The 18,670-nt window shown below is 42.8% G+C and overlaps 2 protein-coding genes across 2 annotated transcripts in view; one reads left to right on the top strand and one right to left on the bottom strand.

The window, feature by feature from the left end:
* Positions 1-847: 847 nt before the first annotated feature.
* On the bottom strand, positions 848-7,093 carry LOC115382819 (uncharacterized). Its single transcript, XM_030084732.1, has 5 exons — positions 6,682-7,093; positions 4,853-5,133; positions 4,579-4,756; positions 2,240-2,299; positions 848-1,495 (listed from the first exon to the last, which is right to left on the bottom strand). Exons 1-5 carry the CDS (start codon positions 7,085-7,087, stop codon positions 1,230-1,232), a joined length of 1,191 nt encoding a protein of 396 aa, XP_029940592.1. The 5' UTR covers positions 7,088-7,093; the 3' UTR covers positions 848-1,229.
* An 8,721-nt stretch (positions 7,094-15,814) lies between these two features.
* The window catches only part of ehmt1b (euchromatic histone-lysine N-methyltransferase 1b), a 35,748-nt gene continuing 32,892 nt past the window's right edge, over positions 15,815-18,670 (top strand). Inside the window, exon 1 of the mRNA XM_030084685.1 lies at positions 15,815-15,859. Within this exon, the coding sequence (XP_029940545.1) occupies positions 15,839-15,859 (21 nt within the window). The 5' untranslated portion in view covers positions 15,815-15,838. The remainder of the gene's footprint in view (positions 15,860-18,670) is intronic.

Below are 18,670 nucleotides of genomic sequence, written 5' to 3'. Positions count from 1 at the left end.
TATATATATATATATATATATATATATATATATATATATATGTATATATATATATACATATATATATATATATATATATATATATATATATATATATATATATATATATGTTTTTATTTGTTGTGGCTCATAGCATACATTTTACAAGTGCATTTTCACAAAACCAAACTAAAATGTCTCTTCACCAACACAAAGAGTGGGGAGCACATCCCACCTGAGCTTCAGTCTCTGCACTGGCTGCTTGTGTGTCAAACAATCGACTTCAACAATAAAAAGATGAACACGGCTGAACTGGAAACACTCATGAACCATCTGCTGGGTGACACGTTCTGCGGTGTCTGGGCTTCGGATGAATTACAGAACCGTCGCCCGTCGAAGCTACCCGCATATTACATCGTAAACACTCACCCTCACCATCTACCCGGTGAACACTGGTGAGCAATCACGCTGGAGGCGATTCAACCTATTCTGACTATTTCGGATAAGGTCCTGACAACCAACACTATCCGAAAAGCATCCTTCATTTTCTAGAAAATTATAGTGGGACAAGGAACATCAGAAACCACAATCGTCAGCTCCAGCACGAACTGTCTACCATGTGTGGGCATCACTGTCTTTAACCTGTGTCATAGAGCCAGTGGTTTGTCTTACAAACAAGTGGTATCTCGCTACACAAACAATATAAGAAACGTTATGGTGAAAATGTTCAGAAATATCAGCGCTGTATTTGCGTTTCTTCTTCTCATCAACTCTCATGTTCATTACAAATGTTTAAAGATTGTTATAAAATTTGAATTGTATTGCTTTGTTTTGCTTTTGTGGAAAAAAACCCCCATCAGACTCTGTATCTCATTCATTTCTACTTTATTGATGCTAGTAAAATTTCAAAAGACAAAAAAGAAAAACAAACTCTGGTCATGGTGAATGAGATCATGGCGTGAAGTTGATCCACGGAACATTTCTCTTCTTAGACTTCTTCTGTCTCGTCCCGGTACTCGGCGGTGATTGTGAGGAGAGCATTTCATCTTCATGAAAGTCTGTATGTGCTCCTAACCTCAGTGGAGGAAACTTCGGTCTCATCGTTCAAACCAACCTGCTGCTGAAACCGCCTCCCCCTTTCTACAGCCCGTGAATCCTTTCATTTGAGATCTGGGAACAGAGCCTGTCAGTCCTGTTGTACACGATGTAGAGCTCACTGCGCTGGGATTTTCATTTATGTACTTATTTTGTTATTTCTGATATGTAACATCATACTGCTCCAGGATTTCTTTCTTCACAGAACAAAAGTCTATTTCAATGTCGTCCAAGCTCTTGCCGATGGAACGCTTCAGGTCATCATACTGGTGAAACTGGATCTCTCCACGTGTCAAGCAGCCCATTAGAACTTCGTAAACTGCTGCTTTCGCCCTCAGAAGCATCGTCTCTGCAAAAGCCTTCACGATGACGTTGAGAGCAATCTGGTTTCCTCCCGAGCTGGTATCTCCGACAGAAGAATCTGAATTTAAATGGGCATGTAAAAAAGTGATTATATATATATATATATATATATATATATATATATATGTATATTAGTGCTGTCATGCAATCAAAAAAATTATCTAATTAATTAAAGTATTTTTAATTAATTAATTACCTCATATCTGCTTTAGGTCCCCAAATAAAGAATTCAAATTCTAGGAAGTTACAGAATTGACTCATCAAATGACAAGATTTGAAATCCACATATTCATTAATGATGAATGAAAGCTCAGTCAGGGCGTCTTGTCCAAAATAAATTCTAAGCCCAATCAGGCCACTCAAATAACACTTTCAGTGTGTTTCATTAATGAAATTCAAAAGAAGAAAAAGCTTAAGCACAACCCAGCAAACCAATTCGCCCTGGTGTATTATTCAAAAATACAGTTCAAATATAGATAAAAAATTCTGAAATAAAATAAGGCTGAGTCTCCAATAGGCACTTAAGCAAACTAAATTCAAAATTAATGCTAAAGCTAACTCAATACAGCAATTCTGAATGAACACTACAAGTAGAACATGCCTCTAAATAAGGCAACTCAATTCACACTGAATTGCCACTCAACTGTGCTATAATAAATCTTAGATTAATTTTTATTACATGTTAATTTGTGATTAATGAAATTAATGCATTAAAATGACAGTCCTAATACATATACATATTATATACATATATATATAGTACAGAACATTCGAGAGAAAAAAAATAACTACGACTACTTACCAAGCACAGAGTTTGCGCCTCTTCCTGTAAAGCCGTGATTCACTTCCATCTGCGTTGGTCCTGAAAATTAAAAGAAAAAAAGAAATCATGATTACATACATACACTATATTAGGGCTGAACGATATGGGCAAAATCTCATATCTCGATATCCAGGCCAGATATCTCAATATCGATACGATACATTACAATGGATTCAGTGAAAGTTAAGCATTTTTCAGAAAAATAAAAACATCATAATACAAAAGAATGTAAAAAAAAATGCAGTTTTATTTATGAGAACTCACTGCCACGACCACCAAACTCGTTTGTGCAGATTCTGCAGACGCCCTCTGCCATCAGCTGTCAACCAGTAAAGGAGGTTTGTGGTTGGCTGGCCTTACCTGTGCATGGGCGAGCTGACATGCAGGGCAAGCAGGGGAAATCTTGATATCGTTGATTTTGAGAAACTAATGTCCTGAATGTTCATATCCCGATATCGATACGTTAACGATATATCGTTCAGCCCTACACTATATATAGATATATATATTTGGATATGTGTATATACAATGGGGGAAATAAGTATTGAACGCATTAACTGTTTTGTCATTACATTTATTTCCAAAGATGCAATTCATGTGACATTTCTTCCAGACACTGGTATTAACTCAAATAATCCACACATGAAAAGAAATCACAACATTCAAATCCATAAATAGTGATTATGTGGAATTAAGTGCAATAACACAGGAAAAAAGTATTGAACACACCATGGGAAAGCTGTATAGTTTGTCAAGGAAAGGCACCATACCATCTCACACCTGAAAGTAATTAGTCTTTGTACTTCCTATAAGTGCAAACCAACATCAGCTGGGTTAGTGCTAATTGATGGCCCTATAAACAGGTTGTTTTTTCACCAAGTAGTCAAACAAGACACATCTCATGATGGGTAAAAGCAAGAAGCTCTCTTAAGACCTTCGCAGCCTGATTGTTGCTCAGCATCAGAATGGAACTGGTTACAGACTTATCTCAAAGAATCTGAGTATTCCAGTAAGCACCGTTGGGGCCATTATCCGCAAGTGGAAGAAGCATCACCTTATCATCAACAGGCCGCGCACAGGAGCTCCTCGCAAGATTTCTGACCAGGGAGTCAGAAAGATGGTCAGAAGAGTTCTCAAAGAGCCAAGGGCCACCCGGAAAGCACTCCAGCAAGACATGGAGGCAGCAGGTACAAGTGTTACAGAGAAAACGATAGGCAATGCACTCCACCGCCATGGCCTCTATGGACGCTCAGCCCGCAAGACTCCGTTCCTCAAAAAAAGGCATGTTGAAGCTCGTCTAAAGTTTGCTAAACAGCATCTGGATAAGCCTGTGGAATACTGGGAGAATGCTGTCTGGTCAGATGAGACCAAAATTGAACTTTTTGGCTGTCATACTACACACCACGTTTGGAGGAGAAATGGCACTGCACATCACCCAAATAACACTATACCAACAGTGAAGTTTGGTGGTGGAAACATCATGGCATGGGGTTGTTTCTCATCTCGTGGTACTGGCAGACTTCATATAATTGAAGGAGCAATGAATGGAAACATCTATCGGCAAATTCTTGAGATGAACCTCCTGCCATCCACCAGGATGATGAAGATGAGACGGGGCTGGACCTTTCAACAGGACAACGATCCGAAGCACACGGCAAAGTTGACTCTCGAATGGTTTAAAAAAAAGAAAATCAATGTGTTAGAATGGCCCAGTCAATCACCTGACTTAAATCCGATCGAACATTTGTGGAAAGAACTAAAGATAAGGGTTCACCAGAGGGCACCAAAGAATATTCAGGATTTGAAGACAATCTGTGCGGAGGAATGGGCAAAAATCACACCTGAGCAGTGTGGGCGATTAGTTCATACATACAACAAGCGTCTGGAAGCAGTCATTGCAAACAAAGGCTTCTCCACAAAGTATTAAACGAGTCTCAGATAGTGTGTTCAATACTTTTTTCCTGTGTTATTGCACTTAATTCCACATAATCACTATTTATGAATTTGAATGTTGTGATTTCTTTTCATGTGTGGATTATTTGAGTTAATACCAGTGTCTGGAAGAAATGTCACATGTATTGCATCTTTGGAAATAAATGTAATGACAAAACAGTTAATGCGTTCAATACTTATTTCCCCCATTGTGTGTATATATATATATATATATATATATATATATATATATATATATAAAAATAAATACTTTGTGGATTTCAGCTCCGCTTTCAACACCATCGTCCCAGGCCTACTGCAGGACAAGCTCCACCAGCGTGCCAGTCTACAGACTTCCTGACAGACAGGAGGCTTGATTAACTCACCTCCGACTCCCCTCAGAGCAGTGTTCTCTCCCCCCTGCTCTTCTCCCTGTACACCGACAGCTGCACCACAACGGCTCTGCCCCGGAAGCGTCGACAATATGGTCTTCAGCATTTCCATGCAGGTCTGTTGATTGTCCATTATGGTGTCCAGTCTGCGGTCACACTTCTCTTCCCGCTCCTGCAACATAACACACACACGCACACACAAAAAGTCAGAATCCGAGGAGTGGGAACACCATGACATAAGATAATGACAGACACACACTAAAGGTACCCTAAGAAGTCTTTCGAAGCGTGCATCTTCGAGTGCTGTCCGCCAGTCGTCAGACGCGTCCATCTTCTCAAGAAGCACCTCTGTGGTGTCGACAAATTGTTGAAAGTCCTGGGAGTTATTTATCCTGTGGGCCTCTGCCCCTGGGATGGGCAGCCTCCTCGAGGTAGCAGCATCCCGAAACGGCAAAGGATCTGTGAGCCCTGTTTGAGCGGGTCCTAAAGAGCCGGTGGAGGATGACTCTGCGTCTGCTGGCCCACTCCGAGAAGATGTGGCCTTGGTGTCTGTGTGAAGCAAAAACAAATGTATGTCAAATTGTGTCAATGCCATGGCGAAAAAAGAAACGTTATTTCCAAGTTGTTTTTTTGTTGTTGTTGTTTTTGTTGTTGTTGCATAATAGAAAGGAAACCTGAAATACAAATAGATATGTGTGTATAGTTATTGCAATCAAGATAAAAGTGCATTTTGACCTACTCCTGACAGTATATGTAGGGAGTTACAGTAAATATACCCCGTGATATATTTACTGTGCAAATACATTAGATTGCAGCACGTGGGGAGTAAAAATACTCAGGAAATTGTTTATTTTCTAACATCCCTTACAGCTTGTGGAGGGAGTTACAGTAAATATCTTCCCCAGTGATACCGTAAATCCTCTAATACTGACCTGTATTCCATTAAAAGTCCGTCTCCGTCTTTGAAGAAAGCTCATAAAAGTCGCCTCCCAATATAACCCTGTTTTTTTCTCTCTTCTTTTTTTCTGTGACGCGCTGCGGCGCTGTACTGACAGTAGTCTGTGCTACAGCGCCAGTCCTCCTGGTATGGCGACTGTGTGTATTACATGCGTCTGGTAAAAAGTGGCGGAGGGAAAACAAACTCGATGTTGAGATTTAAAGGTGCTGTAGGCAGGATTCGGCATCTCCGCCATCTTGCTTAGGATTATTTGACCCATCTAAGATGGCGATTTGAAACCCAGCACAGCCAATCCTGTCCTGTTTTCTCTGACATCATGCCCTTACGCAAGTTAAGCCACTCCCACAAAAACGTGCAAAGAACGCCCCTTGACCAATCACGGTTAGAGCCTCAGGGGCTCTTCTGATTGGTCAAAGATACCTGGAGCTGTCGAGATTCCTTTTCAGCTCAGAACAGAGACAGATGGAAACGCTGCGCCCTCGCGGTGGTGCAATTATGCTACACTCCTAAAGGATTATCAATGGATACTCTAACATTTAATCCAAAGAAAACAGAAAAATTAGCACTGACTAGCAAAATCCTGCCTACAGCACCTTTAATTTTTTTTCACATCGATTGAAAAAAAAATAGAATTATTCGAATTAATTCGATACATCCCCCAGCTCTAAACTGCACAACTGTTTATTACTGTTTTAGTACTGTTTGATACTTCTTTTCAATAAATAAGCTCAGTACATTTTACTCGGTTCAAACTGACCAAAAAGATCTTTCTGCTCTTTTTGAAAACTTCAAAATATAAGCTTCTCTCTTATACATGCCTCCTTCCATTAAAAGCCTGGTGCCAGCTACAGAGACAAATAAAAGCCCCGGCCACTACAAGAAGATTTACGGTATATGCACTGTTTAAATACATTAGCTCGCAGCACGTGGGGAGTAAAAATACTATGAAAAAACAGTGTATTTTCACAAATCCTTTACAGTGTATGCAGAGGGTTACAGTAAATATCTTCTCCAGTGATATATTCATCGTGTAAAAATGTTAACATGCAACACGTACGGAGTAAAAATACTACGGAAAAGGGGCGCATTTTCAAAAATTCCAGAGAGTATATAGGAGAAGTCACAGTAAATACACCCACCAGTCGCACAATCCTCGGCGACGTCCACGGCAGCCCCGGGGACGGACTGCTCCAGGACCCGGGACTCCAGGAGATCAGCTGGATCCGCAGCTGGAGTCCCCCTGAGTATTGCGTGCATGCGGTCGTACCAGATGAATTTTTGGCGTTCTTCGCTGCTCCCGCCGGACGTTTTCAAGGCGTCCCGAACCTTTATGTATTGTGCCCTTAATTTTTTGGCCTTGGTCCGGCACTGCTGGACTGTCCTGCGGAAGCCTCGCTCTGCCAAGGCCTTCCGGAAACCCCCGTAAACGTGCGTGTTTTTGTGTTTCGTTGAGAGCTGTACCCCGCTAAAATGTTCGGCCCAGATGTCCAGAAAAACGCTGGTCTCGCTGGAACCCCAGGTCTGCCCACGGTTGCTCGCCGCCATGCTCGATGTCCGCGCTCAGAATAAACAGGAAACGACGTGCGGTACGGAAGCCTCACACGGACAAAAGTGCGGCAAACGAGGAAAGTTGGCTCGACCCAGGGAGCGACCGTGTCCAGTGGAGAAGAGCAGAGTCACTTCACATCGAGAAGATTATTAAAGTTTTTGCTACCAACCATCAAAACAGGAGAATTCATTTGATGTAAGATGGATAAACACAGAATTTGTGATGTGTCCTAAATTTGCATTTGCATTTCTTAATTGTATATAGTTTGTCTGTTTGTTTGGTGCAGTCTTAACAATTCAGAGTTAAATAAAGCTAGAATAAAGTTGTTGTCTGCTGAATGAAAGCCAGTGTTTCACTTTATGCCTTCATCAGGGCCATGAACATGAAGACTGTTTGGCTCTTCTTTTTTTTGCCAGGTATGTTTTTATTTAACCAGAAATGGTAAAAGAACATATTTTAAAAATCAATAGTTAATATAAATGATAACACACTAAACAAGTAAAGCTTAGGTTACCTTTTACAGGAAGTTTTTAAGAAGGTCCATCTTTATTTTTCCTGTGACCTGCATCCTCCATCACCGTCTGGTTCACTGCAGCCACGGTCAGAGACAAGGACAGACTGCTGTCGGAAATATTATGTTTGATTGTCATTGTTACATGCTTTCTTTGTTAAATGTTGTCGTGAGCACTGCACAGAAAATTGAAGGTTGACTCAGCAGGATGGGAGAACTGCCTGCATTCTGCTCAATGCTGACTGGGTGTAGGTTATCCTTTTCCTGTTGTAACTGCTGCATCTGTTGCAATGTTTCCATACAAACAGAATGTTTGAAACCGATGTTTTCCAAAGAAACACTTGTAAGCCCCTCCCTGTGTTTGTGAATAAAAGCTGTGAGGAACTGCATTAAGGCAGAAAAAGGAAGCTACCATACGGGTGAGCTGTTTCTCTCCAGGTTCTCCTTGCAAGTCGTTTTGACTCTGCCTGAATCATTCTGTTTTCGTGTCCTAGTTTTCTTTAAGGGAAAGAACCTGACAACTGCAGAGAGTCATCCACTCTGCAGAAAAGATCATTGGCTGCAGTCTGCCTTCACTCCATGAGCTGTACACCTCCAGGACCCTGAGGCGTGCAGGCAGGATGTTGGCCGACCCCTCCCATCATCGTCACCCACTCTTCCACACTCTCCCCTCTGGAAGGAGGTTCCAGTCCACCAGGACCGGAACCTCACGACACAAGAACAGTTTCTTCCGCTCTGCCACTGCTCTCACGAACAAGGACTCAGTCCCCTAATGACAACACCCCCCCCACACACACACACACACATACACACACACACACACACACACACACACACACGCACAGTAACGACTACGCATTCCGGACAATTCTCAGCCCCCACAAACACCACTGTAAATACTCCTGACCTCTGTAATTTTGTATTTTTGTAAATTAAGTCTGTAAATCGTCACCATATTTACTGTTGCTGTTATTGCTCTTGTCTAATTGTTTGTGTCTTCTGTCTATACCTGTGCTTTTTAAAAACTGTCCCTTCTTTTGTCTGTTTGCACCTCCACCAAAACAAATTCCTCGTATGGAATACTGTACCTGGCAATAAACCCGCTTCTGATTCTGATTCTGATTCTGAAATCAATCGGTACAGACTTATCATCAACAACACCCTATGCAAAAGAGAACAGTCCATTTCCCCCTGAAAAGCAGAGTGCAGACTGTCCAACTCATTCGCGGGATTGACACAGAGGTTGTATCGGATACAATGAGAGATGACATGGACAAGCAGCGTGTACAAAGTTACAACATGATACTGTTGTGGAAATTCTATTAATAAATGCACCAACGATGAGTTTCTTATTGATTCCTTTTATTCCAGTTGCAACAGGAGAGAAGTCACGACTGCTCAGTCAGGGTGAGTTCTGCAGTTCTGAGATACAGGCTAGTATTTATACTCTCTCCTGCATTAGCATGTCTTAGAGTCTGCCCTCAGTCAGGAAGAACACATATTTAACATATGAAGTGACAAAGGAACAGAAACTACAACAACCCAACCCGCTTCAGCCCCCTGTGGCTGCTGATGCATCAGAGAAGAACAGCATACAGACCATAGATACCTTTTGGAGATTACGCCAGGTCAGGAGGAGACACATTTGTTTAGCATGTAACAGGACAAACAGGAACGAAATCCCCCCCCCGCTTCTCGGCTATAGTTGTGTGAGGATCCCAGGGGGCCGTCTGCTGGGGAAGTCTACTTACAGTTGATAACCATCACATGCATCAAATACATAAAAATTTCCATCACAGTACTTAGCTATGGAGGGAGAATCTTTAGACAGTTTGTGTACAATCGTCTCAAATACATGCGACAGACTGGATTCGGAAGCGCTCGATGCATCATTTTGCACTATTACCCTGCAGGTTGCATGTATGCAAGAAATTCCCCATCTTCTGAGACCTCTTTTCACTCGCCTCTCCAGCAGTCGCTGAAGCGGAGTGCCCTGATGACTTAACAAATTACACCCTAAACCCTGTAACATAGAACTTCACAAAACATTCACAGCAGGTGTTTGATCCATGAATGGATCAATCAATGTCCTGCTTCAAGTAGGATTGGGTTTAACAGTCCTCCACATCACTCTATCACAGAAAGACAGAGAAGCGAACGTTGTCCTCGACCACATCCGACACTGATGACTTCATGAGAGCAATGACCTGATGAACTGGGTGATGGAGGCCACTCGGCTCAAAACACATTTAAAAAAGGTGGGAGGCTCCAAGTGTCACATCAGACCGACTGTGTCCAGACTGTCCACAGACCACCTGCAAGGTCTTTGAACACACCACCAGGCAGATCTGTCCAGTCACTACAGAACTGTCCTGCACTGTGTGAATGGGACAGTGACAAGCCCAGACTCCCTGAAGACCATTTATCCAGTTATTGACCCCTGATGATCAACACAGGCATGATTTCATCTTCATGGACCACAATGCTCCAGTGCATGGACGTGGCATCATCATCAGTGAACGGCTGCTGGAGACGAGGGAACCTCGGATGAAGTGAGCTGCACTTTCTGCAGACCTGAATCAAACAGAGGATGGATGGATAAATGGATGGTAATGAACTGACAGTTTAGAATATGTTTTTAAGAATAAATATAAATATTTAATTGACGGATGACTCTTTATTTTAAAAAGAGAAGAAAACCAGGATTCTTTTTTTACGACTTGTCTAATTTCTTTCTGCATTTTGTACAGAGAGAGAGATCCACAGCATCTGTTTAAGGTTTTGCAAGCCTCAGGTTTTGAGTCTTGCCATTTCAATGCTATCGGGGAGATTCAAGCTCACCAGTCTATATGAATCACTGGACGACACTCAACATGTTCACTGCATTTGAGGGATCCTGCATCTAAGCTCTTCTTTTTTTCCCCTGTATGTAAAGGTTAGCCATGTATGGAGACGCTCAGGAACCCGTGAGACAGCTGTGCTTCCACCCACAGGCCATCTCTGCACTTAAAATAGACAGTATTCAGGAAAAGGTCAGGCAGGTCAGAGCTGAGCCCGCTTGATCCCGTCTCCTCGTGGCCTGTACAGTCCCTGAAGTGTGAGAATTCATTGAAGAGCAGCGTGATCCACCTTTAGAAGTGGATCCACTTGTAGAAAAGCCAACAACAGCAGGCTCATCAAATATACAGAAATCAAAACTATGAGAAGAAAAAAAAAACATGTTGCAGTCAAAAAAGGGAAATGAACCAAGAAATGAAGAAACTTTAATGTGTGGAGCTTCATGTTCCTCCTGCTCCACGCTGGAGCTCGTCTTCTGGTTCCCTGTGTGTTGCTGTGGACTCTCTGGAGGGAAACAAGACAAAAGTCCCTGATGTGATGGATGTGAAGGTTTTACAGTGACGGCTGGATGAAACAGGACAGGATACACTGAAAATACAAACATTCAATCACAACAAAACCTGCTCTGCTCAGTAAAACTGACAGTACCTGTGGGCTTTAAAGCGTAAATGGGAAAACTGTCTGGATGCAACGTTACGTTCTCTGAGCTCTGAAACCTTTGTGGGAAGTTTCCAACATGATATGTTTCGCACTTTTTTCCGAGCAACACTTGAACGCATCATTACTTAACGATTTACTGAACTGTCTAAACGCATGTTGAGTTTCCTCTGTTCCGCACTTTCCTCTGTTTCTGATCCAGAAGCTTTCTGTTACTTCACTGTGAACAAGAACTGCAAAAAAAAAAAAAAGAAATAAAAATCCTGCCAGCAGAGGGCTCCTCTGAGCCTGGGGGCCCCTGGGCAGTGCCAAGACCTCCCATATGGTAGATCCGGACCACTTTATAATTGCTGCTGATTTGTTCACTGTTATTTGTTGTGTTTCCAAATTCAGAGTGGGACTTTTTATCCTCAAAACTTTGTAAAATCTTAGCACCATTTCTGAAACTCTAGTCATCCCCATCTTGTCTTCACTGAAGCTGTTTTCTCTTACAGTGTGTTTCATTAAATCATGCGATTGGGGGTTATTACATTTGATTCTCTGACCTCTCTGAATATGTTGACAATGGCACTGAGAAGTTCTGATGTATCTGTGTTTCATATTGTTGCTTTAAGCTTTATATTGTTTCTCATACGTTGAGAGTCATCATTGGCTGGTAAAAACCGATTGCTTGTTGCAAGGAGTTGACAGCTGACAGTGAGTTATTTATTTAGTTAGCTGAGCTTAAAATAATATTGTAGCAAGTAGACTATAAAGAAGAATGATTTCCTGTTTTACCATGATAATGTCTTTGAGTACCGAGGAGTGCAGAACCATGAAAATGTTGATTTAGGTGTGGAAGATCTGTTCTTTCACTTGGGGAATCCGCCCAATATTTTTGGAGGGAACCGGCAGAACTGGAACTATGAACAGCGTTGGTGGCTAACCTTTATGGTACTCACGTAGATGTGTGGAAATAAATTACTGTACTTCCAACATTGTGTGCAAAATTAATTTGAAAAATCTAAATTTGCCTTTTCAAATTCTGTTAAGGCCTTTAAATCCGTGTATGTTTATAAATAGATAATAATCTGTATTATACAGCAAGATCTTTTATATTGCAGTATAATCTGCGTATGTATTTTGTTTTATGTTACACTATTTACTGATAAATTCAGTATTCTTTATGCCTTTTTAAGGGAATTTGTGCCAGCTTTATTTGGCATCATTTGGATGTGTTTATTTGAATAAGTACAAATGTGGTGGCAAAGCAAGTTTTTCATTAAATTTTATAATTTACTTTAGTTTCACAGTATTATGAATATTTTATCACAACATAGACTTTCATTATTGTCACAGCTTCTGCCATCCGTTTGTGTTTCTCCTTCTCTTCTGTGTCTTTGTCTGGTGGACAGAGTCTGCATGATCAACTCTGTTTCCCTGTGCTCAGGTTTTGCCTTCACAGTAACTCCCTCTCCTGATCTGATCTCTGTGTGGAGGATTCACTGATCCTCAGCTCCAACTCTTCACTCCCTTGGATCACAGTTCCTTCAAACCAGCTTTTCCCTCACTGTTATAAAGTCATCCAGCCTCGGTCAGCAGGTTCTCAAAACTCAAATGGGCTGTGATAGCCTGCCTACCGGGATACTGGAGGCTGGAACGCCAGGGTGGGTGGTGGGGGACTGGCTCATGGTGCCGCCTATGAGGACCGGTTCTCCTAGGTATGGTTATGGCCCTCTGCCTGAGAGGGTGGGAGTGGCTCCTGGGCTCTTGGAGGCCCTGGGCCCTCTGGTCTGCCTGCCCTGCCCTGGGCGTCCGGCGGGGTCATGCCTGTTGGTCTTGGCCCCCTGGAGCTTGAGCCCCCTGGCTGCTGGGGATCTTGGCCGGGGCCTGCCTCGACTGCCCTCTGTACTGATGCGTGGACGTCGTCCTGGTGTGGTGGCTGGGATCTGTGCTCTGGGATTGCTGCAGATTGCCTGGGTGTTGGGGTCATCTCTGGTCTGTTTCCAATCTTCTCAGAAACGTAGTCATATTTGCATGATATCTGAGTTATCTGGGGTATGTCATTGAGCAGGGGCCGGAAAAGATGGACCCAGCCAAAACTCAAGTGGTGGCGGAGTGGCTCACACCTACAACCAGCAGCTGGAGATTCGCTAAAAGCTAAAGACAGTTTGTCCATCACTACAGGAAGGTAGCAACCTGACTTACAATTACAGACAAGGCCTTGGGGACACTCAAACAGCTGCCCTGTCAGGCCTCAGTGTGGGCTCATCCTTCCACACAGTTAATCATGGTGGTAAATGTCTCAGACTCACTACTGGGTGCAGTACTGTCTCCACAGGCCCATGACTTCTTTTCAAGACGCCTTTCCTCTGCTGAGTGTGACTATAATGTAGGAAGCTGGGAGTTGCTGGCAGCGGCATTGGGTTTGGAGGATTGGAGACCCTGACTGGAGGGAGCTTCTCAGCCATTTATATTCTGAACTGACCTTAGGAATCTCTCTTATCTCTTCTCAGCCAAACAATTCATTGTCCTTCAGGCATGCTGGGCCTTCTTTCTGGGGTGATATAATTTCATCCTCACCTTCTATCTCGTTCACGTAACACCAAGGCCTCTGACCACTGGTGCGAACTTTGTTCCCGGTCTGCCCCTATCAGAGGGGAATACTCTCATACTTACTGTTGTTGACCATTACCCAAGGCTGTGCAGTTGGTCTGCCTCTCCAAACTACCTTCTGCCACTTGATAGATTCAGATATGGACCTCCTTCTGTATCTCCTCATGAAACCTTGGCCCAAGGGCAGACTAGACATTTTTTAAAATTCTGATGACTGCCAAATTATTTATTTGCATGAGAAATGTCAGGGGTGGCGTGGGACATGTGAATGGGCCAAAATGCGTGAGCGTTGAGAACCCTGTTTGGTCCATTTGCGAACATGTAGCTAGTTAGCATTACCTCCTTGTAACCATTACATCTCTGTTGTCTTCTCCTTACTTAGAGCATTTGTGGTGCTTGTGGGGGAAGAACAAACATCTGGTGTCACCAGGTTGGAGGGGGTACTAGTGAACCAAGAATGACATCCCCAATGGCACAACTCCGACTGGCACGTTTGAGTGGACTTTTTCAGAAAGGTGAGCAGAGAGGATTGGCTCATCTCACTTCAGGAGGGGTTGAAGATAAGCCCCAGGTTGCATATTATCAACGTTGAGAGTGCTATGGAGCGTGTACTTCAGGATTCTGAGTATCTTCAAATGATTGTGAGTAAACTGTCCCTGTGTATCCACCAGATAAAAGCAAATGTCCATGAATGGAATGTCCAGCCACAATGACGGATCGTCAATCCATCATCGTGCCTTCAAACTCTATGGATTGAGAAAAACACAGCTTTCCGAGTGATACCCCAGGTTCCTAACATACCACTTCAACCAATAAACTTTACAATTGACTTCAGGTTTCAACCAATAAAGTCTGAACATAACTCGATGATTGAAGGGATTTCACAGTAGCATAGTTTGCTTTGTTGTTGTCAGCCATTGCTACTGGAGGGAAGTTCATGTGATTTTAGAAATCATGTTTGTGAACAATCAACAACTCCTTTACCCAAAATTTCCTCACCAGTTCAGCAGCAAATATATCCCCTTTCATAGTGTCATGTAGATGTCAACCTCTTTTTTTCAAAGACAGGAGGAGAAATAGGTACAGTAGTGCCATCCGTACATTCAAGTCCCTGCTGGAAAGAGATTCAGGCTGCTCTCCTCTGCTCTGCTGCCCTCAAAAAATGCCTCAGGGGTCACTACAGGACCCCTGCACCACCTATCAATCCAGACAGAAGGAGTGGTTCTTCTCCCGTGACCTGGAACACCATGTTGAATCCCATAAGCTCCCACCCCTCTACACTGGGCCACATGAAGTGGACAAGATTAGCAGTCATTCTGTGGCTTGACTCAAATTACCCTAGACTTTGAAAATCCACCTCTATGTTTCTCTGTAAAGCCTGTGTCTTTCCAGCCTTCGGTCTCTTTGGACCGACTTGCTCCACCATTATCCCCTCCATCCATCCTCCATCTTCAGATTCTCAGAATGCAAATTAAAAACCATTCATTCACCTATCTCATCTCTGTATCAGCTTTTGGGCCAAACGTGCATGAGCCCTAGCAAGATTAGTTGACAGATCCTGTATGGGGAAATTCAGCTGTCATGGCAGCTCCTCACTGCACAAAGATATGAAAAAAATATTTTGTTTATTATACTATAATATGTTTTTATAATATAATGTATAATTATATAATATATTATATTATAAGAATAATAGACAGTAGAATGCTAAATATTACTATTTAAGTGTTCAAAACACATTGACCATAATAATGAATTAATAACAAGAAACTTCTACAATAAAAGCATGTTGGCATTAAAAACATAAAATGAAAAATAAATCACTACATATCATAGAACAACTTCTGTAACTGTTCTGTAAGGTTAGCTTTTATGAGAAAACGAACTAGAATTAAATATATCTATATGCAAATAAAGCAATGTTCATCCTCCACAAATGGAAGCATCAACAAGCAACAATTTTACTCACTGTGGATAAAATTCCTTCTGACACTGACAAGTCGTTCACCCAAAACCCAGGAAACCAGCCAATTATTATCGCCGTTGTTGTTATTATTATTGTTGTCTCTCAGGTGTGGTGAGTTCCAGTGTAGCGGGATCATAAGTGTGACGTGTACCGGGTGGGCGGGGTTTAGGTGCAGGCACCATGGCTTCGCTTGGGACGGAGGTGAGTGTGTGAGCTTTATCTACGCCGAGCTTCTTTTACTTTATCGCCGTTTTCTGCGCTTCGGAAACCATACTCCGTCCCGGCAGCCATGACGCCCGGCCTGAAACGGGCGGGTAGCCGGGGCTGCGGGGTCGCTGTGCCGCGAATTGCCGGCTGCCAGCCCAGAGTGTTCTGCTTTTGTGCTGGACCGGAGGGCAACTGAACGTGCAGGAAGATGCTGCGCCCCGGAACATGAATGCCGGCGGCTGGCGCGCTGCGGGCTCCTCGCCGGGTTGCGGTCATTCATGGTCCCGGCTGGTGTCACTGTCCTGCTTGTGTCCAGCTTTAATGGTTCATAACAAACCGGACTTACAGATGTAAACATTTACCGAGCTGTTGTTGTCCCGTACGTCAATCGTGTTGTTCATTACCGGCTCTGTGGCGGTTCATTCTCATACAGTTGTTAAGCTAGTTAGCAGCGATGCTAGTTAGCAGACTGTGTACACTTTGAGTAACGAAGGCTCCAAACAGATTAGAATTTATCATTTTAAACGACAGACTCCAGTCGCTATGATATCGGAACCCATGCTGTTAAATGCTCTGTTGGTAATGTTCTGTCCACTGTGCTGGGTGTACTGTTAGCTTCACGATAACTGATGCAAATGAAGGATCCGTGGCGGTGCAGCCAGCCACAGCCTCCCCCTGCATACATATGGCGCCAGCTCCGAAAGCCTCTTCCTTCTCTGTATTTCTCTGTTTTCTCATCACAAACTTTCAAATAATATCATATTCTTGCTGCATAATTGCCATAATTAGCATTATGCACATCTGTCACGGCTCTCACTCGGCATAACACACAGCTGGTTGTTGCAGCATCACTTGCATTGTCTTGTTTCAGTAGATAATTCAACTGTTAATGTGTTTCTGTCGGTGTGATGTGTCGGTTGCAGGCATACATTAATGCACACATGAAGCCAAAAAAAAAAGGAAAGAAAATGAGCCTTTTGTTTCATACAGTCGAGCAGATGCAGGAGAGTGCACAGCCAGAGCCAGCAGGGGGCGCTCCAACACGTTATGTGATCATGAGAGGCCAGTGGGGATCTCAGGTCTGTGCAGACACTTCTGGTCCATTTATTCTATTTATCCATCCCTCTTGTATATTGCTTAATCCTGTGCAGGGCTGTGAGGTGCTGGAACCAATCCCATCTCACCCCGAGTGTGGACAGGATACACCTGGACTGCCAGTCTATCACAGGACAACACAAAGATGACCATGCACTCACATTCACAATTAACATTTAACCTCACCTGCATATTTTGAGGCTGGAAACCTGAATACCTGAAGGAACCTCACGCCTCAACGGGGAGAACCATGATCGCCACACAGAAAGGCCTGGTCCCAATTTGATCCCAGACCTCCTCACTGTGAGTGAGGCCTGACCAGTCACCACTGCGCAGCCCCAATTTATCCTTGATATGAGTGAATAAAGGAATGCCTGTGGCATCTCTTTGACAGAAACCTTTGTTGGATGTTAGGAAACCTAAAAATAAGGTTGAGACCAAAAATTGAAAGTAAATCATCCAAGCAGGTACCCAAACAGTGATGGAAGTAAAAATGTGAGTTGCCTACTTTAGAACCCAACAAATGTACATATTCGTTTGGAGAAAAAATCTCAAAATTGTCCTTTCCTTGCCAGAGGAAAACGGTACAATGTACCAGCAGCACCTGGCAGTTCAATCCTGTATTATATGATTTGCATCAGTCAACAGTTCTTAGTTTCAACGAAATGCAGGAAACATGATCATTTTCCTGACGTTGAATTTAACCTTTCAAATTGCACTCATTGAAATACCTTTTAATTTGACTGTTCTGCTCAAAGATTGTTTGGGGAGCAGAAAGCTGACAAAAATCTTATTTCCCAACTTGTGAAAAACAATAAGTCTGTGTTATTATTAGACTTCTAACTTTCACAACCTTGTTGTCCACTCCGACAGACTACTTGTTGCCAGCGTAGTGTGAGATTTTAGAACTATCGACACACCGATACAGTTTTTTTTAAGGCCGAATACTAGTAAAAGTAATAACCTTCAGTTACTTGCTGAGTACCAATGCAAGTATTTATTGAATGTCATGAAGTAGGGGTGTGACGAGACACTGAGCTCACGAGACAAGACAAGACACAATATTGGGTTCATGATTATGAGACGAGATTTCCATTTTTAAGAAAACTAAAATATCACTGGAAAAAAATGCACCTTTTTTTAGTAAGTAACTAAACAATACAGGTGCATTTTTCAACATTTTATCATTTGCTTACATGCATGGCCTAAGCATAAGTTTTAGCATTAACTTCTTTCCACAAATAAAATGTTCTCCATCGAGGCAGTGTTATGCCATTTTTCCTTGCCCCGTCCCCTTCCCTGTTTACCTCAGGTGAGTTTGTTGAGGTGTGTTGGCAATCAGATAATAAATTACACCTGCAGCTTGGAGTGGCCCGCTCGCGACTCAAACCGCTTCCTCAGAGTGACTTTTCCAGTGCCCCAAGCTGGTTATCTGCTCTTTCATTGCAAATTATTTATAGAAAATTAAGCACATGCTTATCATTTAATTTTTTTCTTCTTATTATTCATTTTTGTAGTTTCAAAGTTGCGCGGTGGGGGCGGCGTCATCAATCCCTAATCATTAGGGGTGGGACGCGACACAAATTCCACGAGACGAGATGTTTCACAAGATTGAGTCTGCGAGATTGAGATAAGATTTTAATGTTTACATGTATCTACCTCGTCCAGCGCGCGCGCGGGGGGGGAGGGGGGGGGGGTAGTGTAGTTGCC

This window comes from Salarias fasciatus, assembly GCF_902148845.1.
Source record: "Salarias fasciatus chromosome 7 unlocalized genomic scaffold, fSalaFa1.1 super_scaffold_4, whole genome shotgun sequence".
Lineage (NCBI taxonomy): Eukaryota > Metazoa > Chordata > Actinopteri > Blenniiformes > Blenniidae > Salarias > Salarias fasciatus.
This window is presented reverse-complemented; position numbering and strand designations above follow the sequence as displayed.

Coding starts and splice junctions, on each gene's coding strand:
- LOC115382819 (XM_030084732.1), bottom strand. CDS start 7,087: ATGGCGGCGAGCAACCGTGGGCAGACCTGGGGTTCCAGCGAGACCAGC. Junction 2,300..4,578: donor TGCTCTGAGGGGAGTCGGAG/GTGAGTTAATCA, acceptor TTTAATTTTCAG/GACCAACGCAGATGGAAGTG. Junction 1,496..2,239: donor AGGCGCAAACTCTGTGCTTG/GTAAGTAGTCGT, acceptor ATTTAAATTCAG/ATTCTTCTGTCGGAGATACC.